Raw genomic sequence first — 18,089 nt, forward strand, 5'->3', positions numbered from 1 at the left:
TTGTGTGTGTGAGCGTTTTTCTTTTGTTTTGTTTCTCTTTTGAAGGTCTAGGAGCCCCTCTGCCCTTAGTTTTGGTGAACAAACTAATTTTTTAGTTTTGGTTGGTTTCTAATGTTTTGCCAAAGGTGTTTCTCCACCTGCCTTTTGTCTTGAAACATGAGATTCACAGAGTGTTCTGTGGTGAGAACACCACCCAGAACAGCCGAGCATGTCGGTACCTCGCTGCCTGGCACGCGGCTCCTGGTCCGCAACCTGCAGAGGATGGACGTGGCACTGAGAAACCCTCTGCTTGCACCAGTGTTCCTGCACGCTGTCATTCACCTCCTGACTTCAGATAAGAGTGACTTCATGTAGCTTTGACATTTACTCATAGACCAGCTAACACCCCCAGAACCCTACAAAATCACAAGAAAGTTTAACTCAAGAGAGAGATGAAAGAGGGAGAGAAAGCAGAGCAGGGTTAAAAACTATTTCCAAAATGAGAGGTCCAGAATCCATTTGTAATTATCTGCCCACCTGAGTCCAAAGGCTTTTATTTGATAAGACAGGTAATACACAAGCCTGTAGCATGAATTATTTCAAAGAATAGAAGATTGGCTCCATGACCTACATAGCTTTTAGTGAGGTTTAACACTAAATTACAGCCCATAAATTGGTGTTCCCCCCCTCACCTTCCTGCTTCTCTCAGAAATGCAGGGTGTTCTGTGCCTTCTGGGAAGCTCCCAGGTTTCCCAGGCCTCGGCTGCACTTCTGTGGGTACATCTAACTCTCCTGAGGAGGGAGGCTCTGTCGTGTCGGAAATGAAGTCTCCCTGAAACAGAGATGGTCCCCACTCCAGGGTATTCTAAAGCAGATGCCAGTCTCCGGGGCGGTTTTTCCATTAATGCTCAACAGCACCCTCAATGAGCCTTTAGCTTTTCCAGTTTTAATAAGATAAGGTCTACCTAGCTTCATGCTTTAAAATTAAAAAGCAAAATATCTAGTTTGTATGAGAAAAAAATGCAAGCTTTTCCAGTGTCCAAAGTTAAGAAATCTACCTTTTAATTATAAGGACAATATATAGTTTGTCAGTTTTTCTTGATATCCAAGCATCTTCTAAAAGGCAAAAATTTGATTCTCAAATACATAGAAAGAATGACTGTGGTTTGCCCTCTAAGTGATAAGTAAGTCCTGGTTTTCATTTCTGCTCCCGTGTTTGTCGTAAGTCTTCCATGTAAATTGAAGGTTCACTCTGGTGTCAGCTAAGTGCATCCCAGCTCAGGAAGCAGAGCTCTGACTTCTGCCTCTATTCTGCTTTGAGAATCCATCATGTGATTGTCTGTCATCAGCTCCTGAAAGTGCACTGCAACATCAGAAATGCATCTGGGTGTCTGTACCTCTGAAACAAATAACGCAACATATTTTAAGAAAAAAGAAAAAGAAGAAGATAACAGGAGAGGAAGAATGAAGGGGAGTAAGTCAGAGGGGGAGAGGAACCATGAGAGACGATGGACTCTGAAAAACAAACTGAGGGTTCTAGAGGGGAGGGGGGTGGGGGGATGGGTTAGCCTGGTGATGGGTATTGAGGAGGGCACGTTCTGCGTGGAGCACTGGGTGTTATGCACAAACAATGAATCATGGAACACTGCACCAAAAACTAATGATGTAATATATGGTGATTAACATAACAATAAAAAATAAAAAAAGAAATGCATCTGGGTGAGCCGCTGGAGGGGGGTCATGCAACAGGACAGGGAAGCGGGCTGACAGCGAGAACCGGGGGAGGACCTGGTGAGTGGGAGACTCCCACAGAGGAGAGGCAGGGGGAGAAGCTCAGCACTGAAGGGACACAGAGCTTGGCTCCTTCCATGTCCCTTGTGTGATTCGCTTGCCTTACCGAGAACTGGGACACGTGTGTCCACTGAACCCTGCCTCACTTTGCGCTTCACCACACTTCCACCATGACAAGGGGGATGCTGATACCTGGTGCTAGTTATCAAATCATCATCTTGCTAGCTTTCTTCAGCACACTATCAGATACCATGGTTGACGTGACACAATAGTTACATCCATGAAAGATGAATTTGTGTCAGTTAGTCTACACCTTCTTGGCCCATCCGCTCGTCCCCAGCTGTGTGTACCCTTTGGAGGCTGCTGATGGGGCGGGCAGTGCGTGGGTGTGTGGGATGTGGGCGCAGAGGCTCCGAGCCCCAGGCCCCCTGGTGTTCCCGGGAGGACGGCAGCTTCCTGGACATAGCACTGAGCACCAGGCATGGGCAGGTGGACTGCAGGAGGACCCACTGAGTGTGGCCAGAAGCAACGTTCTGGAAGTCCTTGAAAATCACAGAAAATATGGGATTTTTACCCCCAAAGACATATATTTCCTAGTTATTCTGCTCCTCAAGAGACAACAGTGAAAACGCAGTGCACAGAGTAAGACTGGTTCTCTCACAATGGAGTTCTTAGAGGAATAGGCACGAACTATGTAGTTTCTGGTATCACAGCTCTGAAGAGCTAAGGAAAAATAAAGCTTAAAAAATCGATCATATTTTCTCTTCTAACCATAGGACTATTTTCTCTTCATTTCAGACTGATCAACATTTAGAAGTAGCTGCTAACTCTTCGGCTTTCACATGTTTGTCCTGGTGTCAATAATCTGGAAACCAATTCTGAAATGTACCAGGGGAGCTCTTTGTTCAAAGGAAATCTGCCAAGAATGCTTCAGGAAGGTAGAGAGGCCACCTTTGCAATGTGAATGACATCACTAGTCCATTTGTTTGATACCATATTTCCTTTTAGCTCAGCAACCCTCAGTCCACACAATATTGCAAGCTCACCTTGACTATTCTTTTACTTCTTTACAGAGAAAATGTTTGTCTTGGGAGGGGTTTTCATTTACTTAAGACCCCTCATTTCTCCTTTGATGGCAAAACCCACCAGCAAGGAGCGGTGCTTTAGAGCCAAGGAGATGTTACAAACAAATACGGACTTGCAAAGAAAATGTGGTTCTGGAGGATTCTTACCAAATAGGAAATGGTGGTCAGTGTTCAGTCACATGAAGGGTTTTGCAGAGTTTGGGCTGCTATGTGCATACACCCCACATGCCAGTGTTGAAAGTGACACATGCTCTAGTACCATGTGTTTGCAGGACTGAGGAGGGCTGCACCCTCGTCTGTACAGGCGGTGGGTCCTCTGTCTGAGGGAGCGTCACAAGAGGAGCTTGGGAACAGAACAGATTCCCCACTATGAATATATACAATGCTTACTGCATTTACAAAACCAACTTTCTGAAAATGTAGGTATATGACTTTTTAAATGATTAGGCTTATCCAAGTGTTCTATACCACTTGGAGTCACTCTTACTGGTTTATAGTTCTTTTTAATTGCCTTTTCACATTCCTTAGAGCAAAGCGATTGATGGTATTCTCCCGTGGTGTTTAGATTCAGCTCACCCCTAGTGACACTTCCTTCCCCATTGTCGTACATCTATTCCTTTTTATTATTGGTACTGGTCAAGCAGGGGTCTCTCCGCTTTATAAGTCTTGTCGAAGACCCCAGCTTTTTGTTTGTTTTCTCAATGTTTTCGTTATTTCTTTATCTCTTTCTTGTTTTCTGCTCTTTCCTTCATTAGTTCCTTCTTTGTACTGTCTTCTGCTTGCTCTGTCAGCCTCTTTATTATTTAATAGATCATAAAGTGTTTCATGCACACAAACAGGAATAAAATAACCTAATAAACAGCCTGTACTCACCACTGTTTTCTGTAAGATGTAAAAGGCCACATTAGAGACCCCTCCCTGCCTGCATCTCTCTCTTTGCCTCACCCCAGAGGAGACAACTGTCCTCACGTTGTACTCAGCGCCCTGTATCCCCCGTTCCATGTGGACCACACACGTGAGTTCTCCTAAACAGCCGACAGTAACTGTTTTCCTCTGTCACCTTCGCATAGTCTCGGACTCTGCGCGTTCTATATGACCTCGCTTTATTTGCTCAACATGTTTGTGAGATGCAGACATGTTGATATGTGTGCCTCCAGTCTGTTGGCCTTGGTTACGTATAACGTTGAATCGCGTCCTGGCTGATGGATGTTTAGGTAGGTTATTTCCACTGGTTTGCATTGCCACAGACGTAGCAATGACGGTTACAGACTGAGCACTGATGTCTGGAGCACATAACTGGAAGTGGAGAGCTGTGATGTAGGACATTCACTTAATTATTTCTGTTGCCAAAACAGCTTCCAAAATGGTTGCGTCAGCTGTGTCTAAGACTTTCCAATTTGCCCTAGATTCTGGCCAATACTTGGGATTGTCAGATTCTTTCATTTTTGCCATCTTATAGTTAATGAAATAACCTCTTATGATTTTAACTTCCATTTTTCTGACTTCTAGTGAGGCTGAGTGGACTTCATTTCTTACTGATTTATGAGTGCTCTTTATGTTCTGGGCCTTGTGGTCCAGGTGCCACTCTGGGACCCTCTCATGGCCTCTCCATCCCCCTTTACTCATCACTCACTCTCAGTGGCCCCTCCACCAGGTTCCCACCACGTGTGAATGTCCAAATGAACATAATGAAAACCCTGCGAAGGACAAGCATCAGCTCTGTGACTGTACGTGCCCTCCACGTGCACCTCCCCCACCCCACAGCATGAATCTGCCCGGAACTCGGCGTGGGGGCCTCAGCTGGACCTCAGAAAGAAGGAATGACTCCAACTTCCCGGGGCAGAGGTTGGGTTCTCGAACAAGAGAAGACAGGTTAGTAAGTGGAGGTTGACAGCAAGCAGAGAGACTGATCAAGGAGGAGAATGAAGAAGAAAGCCAACGCTCAGCTTGACCTGCTGCACAAAGTGACTGGGTGCAGAATGCGCGTGTAACGCAGAGCCAGTACCTAGCTCCTCTGCAGACAGCCGTCAAGTCCGGCAATCACTCTGCCGATCCTGGTGTTCCATACCATTAGATGATTTCTTTTCATTCTCTTTCAAGGAATTATAAAACTGTGTTAGTTTTTTTTTCAATATTGCTTTTTTGCTTTTGGTTTTGACATATAGCTCAATACAACAGGAGATTCTTGCCAGGAAATAAATCCATAGTTGTTTTCATGACAGCGAATTATGTGCCAACGAGTGACATTTAAATGCTGTATTTTAATGACTTGTCAGAAGAAGTGAAATGTATTTTTAAAAAATTTAATACATGAGAGAACCATGAGAAGAGTTCTTCTTGTAGGACACAAGAATGGTAAACAGAAAGTGAACATATTTTTTTCCTTGATGTATATACTTACATTGAAAAAGAAAATTGTACAATTAAATCCCATTTTCCTTTCCTTCTTCATGAGGAAGGCTCCCCAACGGCAGTGCAGGCAGCCATCAATGAGACTGGCAACCACATCACCAAACAGCAATCTTCATGTATAATACATACAACCTACTCTACTTCAAATGTGCCTACATAGGCAGTATGATTTTAAGGGATTCTGAAAAATCTCCCTTCCCCAAAACCATCTCATATCAGGCTAACCGAGTTCAGGAAACCAGCAGGATTAGAAATTGCTTCCTTAGAGTAAGACATAAACTCCCCAACCCCTCCAGGGTGTTATGTTTGAGCGTTTCATGACCAGAGTGAAAAAACCTAAAACATCCAAAGAAAATTTGAGAACGAGAGTAGAGAGCACTTACTGAAAAAAAATCAGAGAAAGAGTTCCAGATTACATGGTGCTGTTTGAAACAAGTGTTAGATGAGGGCTCACAGTGATGTGGGCACATGTATGTGTGAATGTATTTATACATGTGTGCACATGTATGTGACCGTGTGTGCCCATACTGGTGTACGTGTGTGTGGTAGCATGTGTACATGTGTGCATCTATCTGTGTGGATGTGTGCGTGTGTGCATGTGTGTGCCTTAGTACACGTATGCACATGTTTGTGCTCACATTGTGTACACGGATGTATGCATGTGTGAGCGCATATGTGTACATGTGTTGATGGGAGTGGAGGTGGTGACTGCCCACTGAGTGGCAGCCATACTGCATTTATACTAAGGCTTGTTGTAGGGCAAACATCAGGCAGGGCAGTCCAGAATCAACATTACCCGGCTTTAAATTCGTACTGGTTGGATTGACATGGCCCTTTCCCCATACGTGGGCATGGGTCAGCTCATGAACCCTCAGATGCAGTTGTAGGAGCAGGGCTGAGACACAGCAAAGGGCCAAGAAGGACCAGCCCCTCCAGGCTCAGGGTTGTCTCCCATGCTTACTGAAGACACAGACTCCCAGGTCTTGCTCCATGGCCCTTGTCAGAACCACGGAATGGGCCCATGGATCTGCATTTTCCAAGTTCCAAGGATGAGTTTTCCCAGTCTGAGGAAATCCATAGCCCCAGGAAAGAGAGGTAACGGGTCAGGAGGCAGCCAGCAGCAGGAAAGCTGTCCTAGGGCAGAGCTGAGCTAGAAGGCTCAGCTGTCCATCCACAACAGTTGTGCTCTCTTCTCTGTGATACACCAGAGCTGACCCTCAGCCAAAGCCTGCAGCAGGCTGGGGACTCAACGAGGTGTAGCTCTGTGCATCATTTGGCTGGTGTGACTTCCTGGCTCCAAGAAGATGCCCCTTGTCTCCAAGAGCACGCACCAGAAACACAGGAGCAGTAAAAGCTAATCTCAAGGCTCACAAGCAGTCAGGAAGATCAGATGGTCTGCAGGGTGCGTGCCAAGGAGCAGGCATTGAGCAAGGTAGTAAAGAGAATGTGCCACCTCTGCCTCTCTCAGGGAGGCTGCCCTTGTCTGCTTCCAGAGTCAGGCCATGGCTGGGAGGGGGCCAAGATGAAGCCAGGGGTGCCCGGTCACATGAAAGATCAGACCCAGACGGGGGCTCAGCATGGGGCAATATCAAAGTCAAAAATTATGATCATTTTGCCACCTGAAAGTGCTTTTCCTCTGTTTTTCTCTCCCTCCCAGGTCCCCTCAGAGAAAAGATAAGGACTCGGAATGAAGGGTGGGGAGGGGGCAGCAAGGGTCCTTCGGGAGTCAGTCTGTAGATCTAAGCAACAAGCACAGCCCAGAGTACCTTCCCCTGTCCTGTTCTGAAGCAGGGTTCCAACTCCTTATAAAGAGCAACTCAGACTTATGCCCATACTTCATATTCTCCAGCTGGATAATGATTTTCCCAAAGAACCATCATTAAACTGTGTAATAACTGCAGGCCTGACCCCAGAACCGGATCTTCACATGGACCATGGGAAGTTTGGAGGCGAGTCTACCCCGAAGCCTTGTGGACCACGCATCTCCAATGTGTTGGCCGAGGGAGGCAAGAAGCAGAGAAGAGGTTCCAACCATCAGCCACCTGGGAGGTGAGTAGCAGAGAACTGGCCAGCACGAGCCTTCAGGGGCCTGGAGGGATGTACAAAAATCACTTCCAGAAATCTTCAGAACAGTGTGGTTCCCAGAAAAGCACAGTGATTCTCCCCATGAAATTTCTTTTCAAACTAGACTATAAAACCCCACTTCACACCTACACCTCCAGTCTAATTGGGGTGTGACTTCCAAACCACTAACAAAAAGAAAGAAATGCAATTTGCCATCACAAGTACAAGCTAATTGAGGGGTACATCCATGAGCCTGTCCGTCACTTTGACATGCCCTCTGTGACTAAGCAGCAAACAGCCACCAGCAGCAGAAACGCCCGCCATCTCCAAGACAGAATCCCACACCCACCAGACGTCTCCCAGCTTCTGTGGGAGGTGCCAGGTGGCTCCCAAGAAACCTGTGCAGCCTGCTTCAGGACCAGCCAGAGGGAATCAACTTAGAACTGGGGAAGGGGGTCAGTTCTAGAGCAAGACAGATGTCACAGGGCAAGACTGGGTGACCTAGCGTAGGGCTGAGTGATCTAGGGCAAGACTGAGTGACCTAGGGCAGGGCTGGGTGACCTAACGCAAGACTGGGTGACCTAGGGCAGGAGGGGGGTGACCTAGGCTAAGACTGGGTGACCTAAGGCAGGATTAGGTGATCTAGGGCAGGACTAAGTGTCATAGGGCAGGACTGGGTGACCTAGGGCAGGGCTGGGTGACCTAGGGCAGGGCTCGGTGATCTAGGGCAGGACTGGGTGATCTAGATGGTCCACACTCACTGGATGAAGAAATTGAGTCTCAAAGAGGTTTAGTAACCCCTTACCCCTCCACATCCATGTCTGGAAGACAGTTTGGTGGTTTCTTATAAAACTAAACCTGCTCTTATCATATGAACCAGAAATGTACCCCTTGGTATTTAACCAAAAGAGCTGAAAACATGTCCACACAAAAAACTTCACAGAGATGTTTACAGCAGCTTTATTCACAACTGCCAAAACTTGGAAGCAGGCAAGATGCCCTCAAGTAGGTGAATGGATAAACAAATGGTCGTCCCTCCAGACAATGGAATGTCATTCAGTACTAAAAAGAAATGAGCTATGAATCCATGAAAATGGAGGTACATGGAGGAACCTTAAATGCATATTACTAAGTGAAAGAAGCCAATCTGAAGAGGCCTTATATACTATATGATTCTAACTCCATGCCATTCTGGATACAGCAGAACTATGGAGACAGTAAAAAGACCAGTGGTTGGAGGATTGGGGTATGGGAAGAACAGGGGGAGCACAGAAGACTTTTAGGGCAGTGAAACTACTCCGTATGATCCTATCATGATGGACACAGGTCAGTGTACATTTGTGCAAACCCATGGAGTGTGCAAAACAAAAAGTTAACCTTAATGTAAACGAAAACAATGTCCAGATTTGGCAATTTCCATCTCACAGACCAGAGCCCCATGAATGAAGGTGGAGGGTGGGGGCAAGTCCCCTGAAGGCTACACAAGCCAAAAATTTGTACTGTTATTATTTCTCCTAGCCTTTCCCCAAAGGGACCTATGGCCTCTGCTAGGATGACTGTGCACCAGGGAAGAGGAAATAATGACATTTTTCAGTGGTTACCAAACATTGACTCTGGACTGACACTAACACCAGGAAACTCAAAACGTCACTATGGTCCACCAGTCAGAGAGGGGCTTATAGGAATCAGGTTATCAGATTCATCCTGGGGGTATTTCCCCAGTTCCGGAACCCGTAACTGGAACAGACACACTCAGCAGTCAGCAGAACCCCCACACTTGTTCCCTGACTTGCAGAGCCAGGGTTATTCTGGTGGGAAAGGCCCTAGGACTGCCTCTCCTTACAAAACCATATACCGTATACCAAAAGCAGTTCTGCATCCCTGGAGGGGGTGATCAGTGGGAGAATCGTGCCACCATCAAGGATGTGAAGGGTGCAGGGGTGGTGACTGATACCACACCCCATTCAATGCATCTAGTTGGCCTGTGCACAGGACGGCGGATGGTGGAGAAGGGCAGCGGGTTATCAGGAACTGACCCGGGGGTGAGTTACCCAGCTGCTTGCTGCTACAGCAAATGTGGTCTCCCTGATAGAGCCAGTGAACATAGCATGGGACCCACGGTGCAGCTACTAGTCCAGTGAGTGCATTCCCTACGCCCGAAGTCAAGACCACCAGAAGCGTCTGCTCTCACTGGGCAAGGCCAGCAATGCATCTTCCCTTTGCTGTCATGGGTCTCTCAACCCTACAGCCCCCTGCCAGTATCTGGTCCTCAGGGGCCTTAATTAGCTCTCCTTTGCACAGGACATCATGCACGGGACATCAGTACATTTACAACATTGGGCTGATTGGACCTAATGAGCAGGAAGTAGCAACTATCCACATCTCTGGGTAAGATATTTGCACACCAAAGGATGTCAGTGGCAGACACGGATGATGGGGTTGCAGCCTTCGAAAGGCCCCTATAGGGCACCTGGGTGGCTCAGTCGGTTGAGCGGCTCAGGTCCTGATCCCAGGCTCCTGGGATCAAGCCCCGCATTGGGCTCCCTGTTCAGCAGGAAGCCTGCTTCCCCCTCTCCCACTCCCCCTGCTTGTGTTCCCTCTCTCGCTGTCTCCCTCTGTCAAGTAAATAAATAAAATCTTTTAAAAAAAAAAGAAAAGAAAGGCCCCTATAGGTGAACTACAGAGCAGACCCTCAGGATTTTGGAGCAAACCATGACGTCCTCTGCAGATAGCTACTCTCCTTTCAAGAAACTGCTTCCGGCCTGCTACTATACCTTGGTCAAGAACGAACGCTCGACCATGGTCCTCCAAGCTACCACCCGACGTGGCTATCATGAACTAAATGTTGTAGGACCACAGGCGCTTTGCAGCTCGCGCACATCGTTGCCCCCCTGCCCACTCACTCTGACCTGCAGCAGCGGCCCTGCTCCCCCAAGGCCCCATTCAGCCTCCCCAGCCTCTGGGAACTGTGTCTTCAGCTCCCTGATGAGGGCCCGGCTTCTGCAGGACACCTCACCCCCAAGGTCAAGGCCCCCAGAACAGTCATGGACTGTCCCTGTCCTTGACCTCCAACCTCACACCCACCGTCCCTCCTCACTGTCTCCCTGCAGATTCAGGCCCCACGAACAGCAGCTTGGTGGGGACACTCCATCATCTGCCACAGCTGTACACAGCCAAACCCCTGTAACTGACCGTGTACGTGGTCTGCTTCCCTGACTGAACCCCAGGACAGCTGGTGCTCCCGGGGGAGAGGGTGCCACAGTCCAGTGACTTCGAGTGAATGAACAAACATAATTCTTTTTTTAAAAAGATTTTATTTGAGAGAGAATGAGCAAGAGAGAGAGCACGAGCAGGGGGAGGGGCAGAGGGAGAAGCCGACTCCCCGCTGAGCCTGACGCAGGGCTCGCTCTCAGGACCCCGGGATCATGACCTGAGTCGAAGGCAGAGGCTTAACCAACTGAGTCACCCAGGCGCCCCTGAATTAACACAATTCTTTCCTGCAGAACTTTCTGGTGTGTTAGCCAGCCAGTGTACATTATGAACATTCAAAAGGAGGAACAGAGCAAGTACAGTTTCCCAAACTTACTGGACCACAGACCTTCTTTTCTTTATGGAGCCACTGATAAGCCCTGTAGGATTTGATGAAGAAAGAATGTAGGGGCTCTCCTGGTCCCTCACTTCCGGGCCTGGGCCCCCAGCAGGGACATTCAGGTACTGACCGTGCAATTCCACTCCCAAGAACTTCACCCCCAACCCTCACCCAACACCATGGCGATGTTTGCAAGTCAGCTCCTGTCCAGACTCTAAGGGTACAAGGAAATAGGGCTTCACCCCAGCAGGAAGAACAGGTCACAGTAATGCTAAGCATGCTGACGTAGCTTCCCCTCCATCGTAAAAATTATATACATAATATTAATTACATATATGACAATTATACATAATAATTTTCAAATTATTGTAATTTATAAAATTATCTTCTTAGCACCCCTGTGAAGTAAACAGATAACAGCAATCTCCTGTGACAGAACTGTATAACAGAAACTTGCATAATGACAGTATGTAGAGGCAAACTGATATTCTGGAGGCCGGTCGGCCACTGGGTTGGATGTGGTCAGGTGGGCTTGAGCAGGCTGCCCAGAGGCCTCCTGGTGCCCACCCGGCCACTCCGCAGGTGTTTTGGACTCTCTGAAGCAGGGACGAAACTGCTGTGGCTCCCGCACGCGCAGAGGCAAGCCAGGGCCACGTCCAACGCACGAAGGAAACGCCCACCGAACATTCCATGAACAAGCCTCCTTGCTCCCAGTCTGCTTCTCTCTATTGCAACACTGGCCGATTTCGCCCTTTTCTAATTCCTTGCCACCTAAGAGGCCCACGGTTTCCAAGGAGCACTGAGTGCAATCACAGCCAACAGAAGTGTGCCAGTCTCAGGACACAGTTTTGGGCCAAGCCCGCCTACCTGTACGGGAGAGCTTCTGCAGGGTGGCGGTCAGGTGCTGCAGAACCAGCGGTGACACTTCATAGCGGTCTATGTCTATCACTGGAACCTTCTGGCACCTTCCAAACACTCCGTCTGTGGGGAAAGGGAGGCAGAGAAGAAAGAGAAAGTGACATTTCGTTTTCAGAGAGAAGAAAGGTATTAAACACATCCTTGCAATATATTCTAATTATGCACCATGCTGAGGCTTTGGAACATGGCTTGAGAAAGTCATCAAAACGCTATCAGAATTCAGAAGCACTTGGAAAGTAATGGTTTATTTAAATAAAAGAGCATCATGGAAAACACAATTGCAAAGGTATAGAGAAAAGGACGTGAATGCAGTCGTTTGCGTTTTCGATTCTATTTCACATCCGTTGCCCCCTCGCCTCCCCCACCTCTCACTTTTTATAATTTCCTGCCCGTGGCTTTCACCTTTCTGATGTGAAGCTTTGCTTCTGACAGTCCCGTGACCAAAAAAAAATCAATAACATTCAGGGCCAGTTTTCCAGATGAGAAACAGAACACCCAAGAAATATAAATATTAATTTGCAGAAGCCATGAGGGCTATGGAAGCGTCTGCCACGCAGGTGCCATGTTGGAGGGGGCTGGCAAACGGGGGGCAGACCCAGGAATGGCAACAAGGCCCATTTCAAGGGGCGCTTTCAGCAATGTGGCAGAGGAGAGGTGCTCCCGGAACAGGAGACATGAGCAGGGACCAATTTATCTAGCTCTGTTCCATTTGTCTAAAATGACAGACTCTGCTCATCATCTTTTCAAACCACACCTTCTAATTAATTTAGGCCCCAATTAGTCTTTATTCGGCAAATTGTTCACTTTGAAATAAGCTTCCTGTAGGGGGTTCAAACATCCAAATTACTGTCTTTCGTACACACAAAAGACTAATTCAAGGGCCAGTGTGTGATACACAGGGCGGCCATCTGCAGTTTCAGGCCCGGACGGAAAGGGGAAGCACTTCTTTATTGTTCACGATGGGCTCATTGCACGAAGTGTAGCTGAAGAAAGCCATTCAAATGCAACAAGTTTAATTAGCAGAAACACATTTGCCCAGTGCCAGGCTGACTCAGTAATTACTGGTCTGATATTACATATGTGCTTCAGACGGACGGTGCTGTGTGATTAGCAGAAAATCTTCTTAAGTATCGAAAGGATATCGTGAATTTCTACGAGACTCTGCAAAGCTCACAGGATCTGGGAAGACAACCTGCACAGCCGAAGTCAACCTTCTGCCGGCCATCGCCACCGCACTGGGCTCCGTGGCACTCTGTCTGAGCAACTCCCTTCAATTAACACAATGGCCACCTTGGGCCAGAGTGATTCCCAACGACAGTTCTCTTGGAGGGAGGGCCTTGTCCCCCGTCACCACCCAGGGAGACAGGCAATTTGCTCCACACAAACACAGACAGTAAGTGTCCCTGTGCTTTTGATTTTATTTTGTGCAAAGAACACCATGCCTGTGGCTGGTGTGTTGATTGGGGCGGGGGAAAGCAGCTAAAAAACAAGGACTCTTTAGAATGCACCTAAAACTTCCAATTTCCTTTGCAAATGGAGTATCTTGAGAGTAAAATCATAATGCACGAGGACTAGAAGGAGCATGAAGATGGTCTGACCCCACATTTTACAGATGAGCATCGTGACCAAGGCCATAGGAGGAAGAGAAATCGGGTTCCTGACTCCCTCCTGGCTGGAGTCCTCATCAGTGAAAAGCAGCCAGACATTTCCTACTTATTTTGGAGCATCCCAAATGAATTAATTCCCTTCCGAAGTATAATGGCATCATTCTTTCAATTTGATTTACGCTGTACAATACAATGTCATCAATATATTTTCAGAAAAATATTTATTGGATTTTCTTGAAATCTTTCTCTTAAACATGAATTTAAAACACATATATATAATGTAATACAGAGTATTTTTTGTGTTTTTAAGATTAGTTTTAGCCACTAATTTAGTTTTGATGATTTGAAAGTCGAAACTAAACTAACCATTGATTCTCTTTGCCCCTAGACTACAACCTTGCTGATGAGGTAGGACAGACCTTTCCCCAGTACATTTTTTTAAACTTTATTTTTTAAATAAACCTTTTTTATTATTTAATTTATTTATGTGAGAGAGAGTGTGTGTGAGTGCGGGAAAGGGCAGAGAGAGAGGGAGGCTGACACAGGGCTTGATCTCACAACCCCGAGATCGTGACCTGAGCCGAAATCAAGAGTCGGATGCCCAACTGACTGAGCCACCCAGGTGCCCCAAATAAAGTTTATTTTTATCATTTTTTAATTTTGATTCTATCTATTTGACACAGAGACACAGCGAGAGCAGGAACACAAGCAGGGGGAGTGGGAGAGGGAGAAGCAGACTCCCCACTGAGCAGGGAGCCCGATGTGGGGCTCGATCCCAGGACCCCGGGACCACGACCTGAGCCAAAGGCAGACGCTTAACGACTAAGCCACCCACACACCCCTAAACTTTATTTTTTAAAGCAGTCTTAGATTCACAGCAAAACTGAAGGGAAGGTACAGAGATTTCCCGGATACCTCCTGCCCTCACATATGCATACACATTCCCATAATCAACAGCCCCTGCCAGAGTGGTAATTTGCCCAAGTGACGAGCCTACGTTGATACATCATTATCACCCGAAGTCCATAGTTTGTATCAGGGCCATTCTTGGTGGGGACATTCTATGGCTTTGGACAAATGCACAATGGCATGTATTCACTATTTTGGCATCACACGGAGTACTTTCACTGCCCTGAAAATCCTCTGTGCTTCACCGGTTCATCGCTCTGCCCCTCCCAGCCCTGGCAACCACTGGCCATTTGACTGTCTCCACAGCTGTGTCTTTACAGCTCCAGAGTGTCACAGTTGACCCTTGAACAACATTGGTTTAAACTATGTAGGTCCACATTTAGACAGATAATTTTTTTTAGAAATACAGTACTTGTGTGTGCATGTGTATCTACGTGTGTATCTACAGTGCACACATGCATTGTTTTCATGAATGTGTGCTTCTGTGTCTGCGTGTCTGCATGTGTCTGCGTGTCTGCATGTCTACATGTCTGGCTGTCTGTGTGTGTCTGTGTGTGCACGTCTGCATGTGTCTGCATGTGTCTGCGTGTGTCTGCGTATCTGCGTGTGTCTGTGTGTCTGCGTGTGTTTGCGTGTGTCTGCGTATCTGCGTGTCTGCGTGTCTGCGTGTGTCTGCGTGTCTGCATGTCTGCATGTCTGGCTGTCTGTGTTTGTCTGTGTGTGTCTGCGCGTCTGCATGTGTCTGCGTGTGTCTGTGTGTGTCTGCGTATCTGCGTGTGTCTGTGTGTCTGCGTGTGTTTGCGTGTGTCTGCGCATCTGCGCGTCTGCATGTGTCTGCGTGTGTCTGCGTGTCTGCATGTGTACGTGTGCCTCTACATGTGTCCTGCACGGTTATGCATTTGTTTTCATGTGTTTTGTGCTCTGCACGTGACATGTATGTGTGTACATGCACACACAGCCTCGACTGTTTGTTAAACTGCCAAACTCAGTGTGAGAACCCAAGGGTACTGCTATTCCAACATCATAAGTTCATCTAGGAAATAGATGTTGTTAATACCTCCTTAACAGAAACCTGATTTCCATATTTATTACTCAATAAACAATTCACTAGCTTTCTCTGTGTCCTCTGGAGGACTGTGTGCACACTCTCATCAACACACTTAGCATTATCTCCAGCCCCATATCTGCTGTGCATTTGCGAGTCCATCCCTGCCCAGTGTTCTGCCTTGCACCCCAACCTTGGCAAATGCACAGCTCTGCTCTAACGTCACCTGCTGGACAGATGGAATACTGTGGGACATGCTTCTGGGGCAGAAGTGGACATGCAAACTATTCACGCACGATTGTGATACAGAATACAGAGGAACATGCTACAGGGCAGCATGAAGAAGGGGCACTGACCTCATGCAACATACAAAGGCCCCAGGAAAGTGGCATCAGGTTGGGCTCCAGCATTTACAGAATGGGGTTGCCTACATGGGGCTGGCAAGGACATCTAGGTAGGGGGGGCAGGCTCTGTGGAGGGCAGGAAGCCCCCGATCCCTAGAGCTCTGGGACCTAGGGACTGAGCTCCAAGATGTGATGAAGCAAGTCAGACAAAGCCTGAGGGTGTGGGGGCCTTCCTCCCAGGAGCTGCTAGGACCTTACAGGCTGGTTTTCCATTCTGCCAGGAGCCACGGGGTGAAGGGAGCTGCCTGTCCACAGGAGGGTGGTTCAGCGAGGCTGGCCACCATGGAAACAAGAGAACCGGATAGATCTGCAGCCTTTTCAGAGGGGAACCCGTGGGATGCCAATGCTGCTCAGCTGCAGGGGAGCCCCTTCCATGTGTCTGTGGCACAGAAAGGTTCTAGGGTTCGAGCAAATATTCTGAGAGATGGCCCAGAGAACATGTGTTTTTCCAAAGCAGTAACAAAGCTGTCTTGCTGCCAGCTGGGAGAGGTGGGGAAACAGACGCCCCAGCGGCGCCCAGGGGTGAGACTGCACCCTTCCTTGGGGAGGTCACCTCCCAGAGGTGATTTTTTTCTTTGCTGGATTTCTGGAAGAATGTGAGAAAACAGTCTGTTTATATTGTCTGTAGGTGTGTTGTAACCAGTGTTCCCTGGAGCATTACTCCCACAGGCAAAAGTCATTTTCACTCATAAACATCATTGTCCCCTAAACACTGCTGGAGGCCAGCGGCGACGCCCTCCTCCTGGACCACTTCTCCCTTGCTCTGTGGGGCAGTGCGTGTCCCCAGGCTGCACAGCATACATGTGTGCACACACTCACATGCACACACCTCTCCACATCCCTCTGACACTGACTTCTCCTCGCACCTCAGGGCACCGTGGGCTCCTGGGCGGCAAGCATCCAAGCTCCGCCTCTTAGAGCTCCCGCATCTGACACCGTCCTCTGCACCCACAGTGGGTTCAATAAATATTTGTGACTGATTAACTGGTGTTTTTCCATTTGCCTGAAAAAAAGCTGAGATGCCCACAGAAATTTATAGCACCATTAGCTAGCATCCTAATTTGCTGGAATCTCACACTGATTTACAAGTCTACAACTTCCAGCAAATGACCTGGCTGAAGGACCGGGGATCGCCAAGAGCAAACCCGGGGGGGCTCGTGCCGGAGCCCGCAAACGACGGGTGTGCACCTTTGCATTTTCTCAACAAACATCGTGCCGCTTCCTCCTTCATCTTTGATTAGGCTCAGGGCACTGGTTCTCCCTCACACATGGAGGAGGTGGTCCTAGTGGACCTCTGCTCTGGGGAAGAGACTTCATGTTCAGAGACACAGGCCTTCCCTCTTAGGATGCTGTCGTTTTGGGGCCTGCTGAGTGCCAGGCCTCCCAGAGAACGACCCAAACCAGCAGGTCAGACCACCAGGCAGCCGTGGGCTTGAACAGGTTGTTTTAGGTCTCTCCAGGAGGGGACCATTTCTGTTCAGTTTCCCTCATGCAACTCGCCTCAGGCTTGCATTAAAGGACATTAAAAAAAAAAAAGCCTGTGGAGCCTGAATTGTACACCTACCGAGAAACATCCCTCACAATATCATCAGCGTCTCTCTCAAAAAGACCCATCCAGGGGAGGAATCTCCCAGACCCCAGGGCCAGAACCGACCACCTCGTCCCCTCCAGGGGCCCTCCCTGCCTGGTCATGAGGCAGCTCTCATCAGACTACTGATCTGGTTGTGCTCTGGTAGTATTTTTCTCAAGGAAGTAACCATGTTCTTTGCACCCACGATACTTAATCCTCTCTTCTTCTTTTTCTAATATCTTCACCTGTTTTATTTTTTATACATCTTTTTTACATTTCTTCACCCCATTATTTCTTTGGGAAGAAATAATGAGACTAGGTAATTCATAAACACAATGTGATCACCTTATTTAGATGTTCAGGGTGGGATAATTAGTTTAGAGCACATTTAGAAATTATGGCAATGTACATACCTGTTCAATAACTTATATAAATAGTCTATTCATGTAAATAATATGTGCAAATGTATTATCTTGGTTCCCTGGAAACCTTAAGAACAATGTTCTTGATTTTGGAGTAAGAAGTGGATAGGCAGAAAAGGTGTTGCAATCATAAAGTCTTTGCAAATGAGGGTGTACCAGAGGTGGTTTTCAAGTAATTATGGGGCAGGGGGCCCTGGCGGTTCAGTCGGTTAAGCTTCCAACTCTTGATCTCAGCTCAGGTCTTGAACTCAGGACTGTGAGCTCAAGCCCCATGTTGGGCTCCACGCTGCGTGT

General features: G+C 47.7%; 1 protein-coding gene across 5 annotated transcripts in view; it reads right to left on the reverse strand.

Moving 5' to 3' along the window:
• The window catches only part of PTPRN2 (protein tyrosine phosphatase receptor type N2), an 822,430-nt gene that overhangs the window by 575,560 nt on the left and 228,781 nt on the right, over positions 1–18,089 (reverse strand). For 4 of the 5 annotated variants that reach the window (XM_025859126.2, XM_073888925.1, XM_073888924.1 and 1 more), the window contains one exon: positions 11,788–11,901. In XM_025859126.2, the coding sequence (XP_025714911.2) occupies positions 11,788–11,901 (114 nt within the window). Of the gene's footprint in view, positions 1–11,787; positions 11,902–12,003; positions 12,121–18,089 lie in introns of those variants that run through there. The other variant, XM_025859127.2, reaches the window with a different exon arrangement.

This window comes from Callorhinus ursinus, unplaced genomic scaffold, assembly GCF_003265705.2.
Source record: "Callorhinus ursinus isolate GAN/ISIS: 27379988/994484 unplaced genomic scaffold, GSC_fseal_2.0 scaffold99, whole genome shotgun sequence".
Classification (NCBI taxonomy): Eukaryota; Metazoa; Chordata; class Mammalia; order Carnivora; family Otariidae; genus Callorhinus; species Callorhinus ursinus.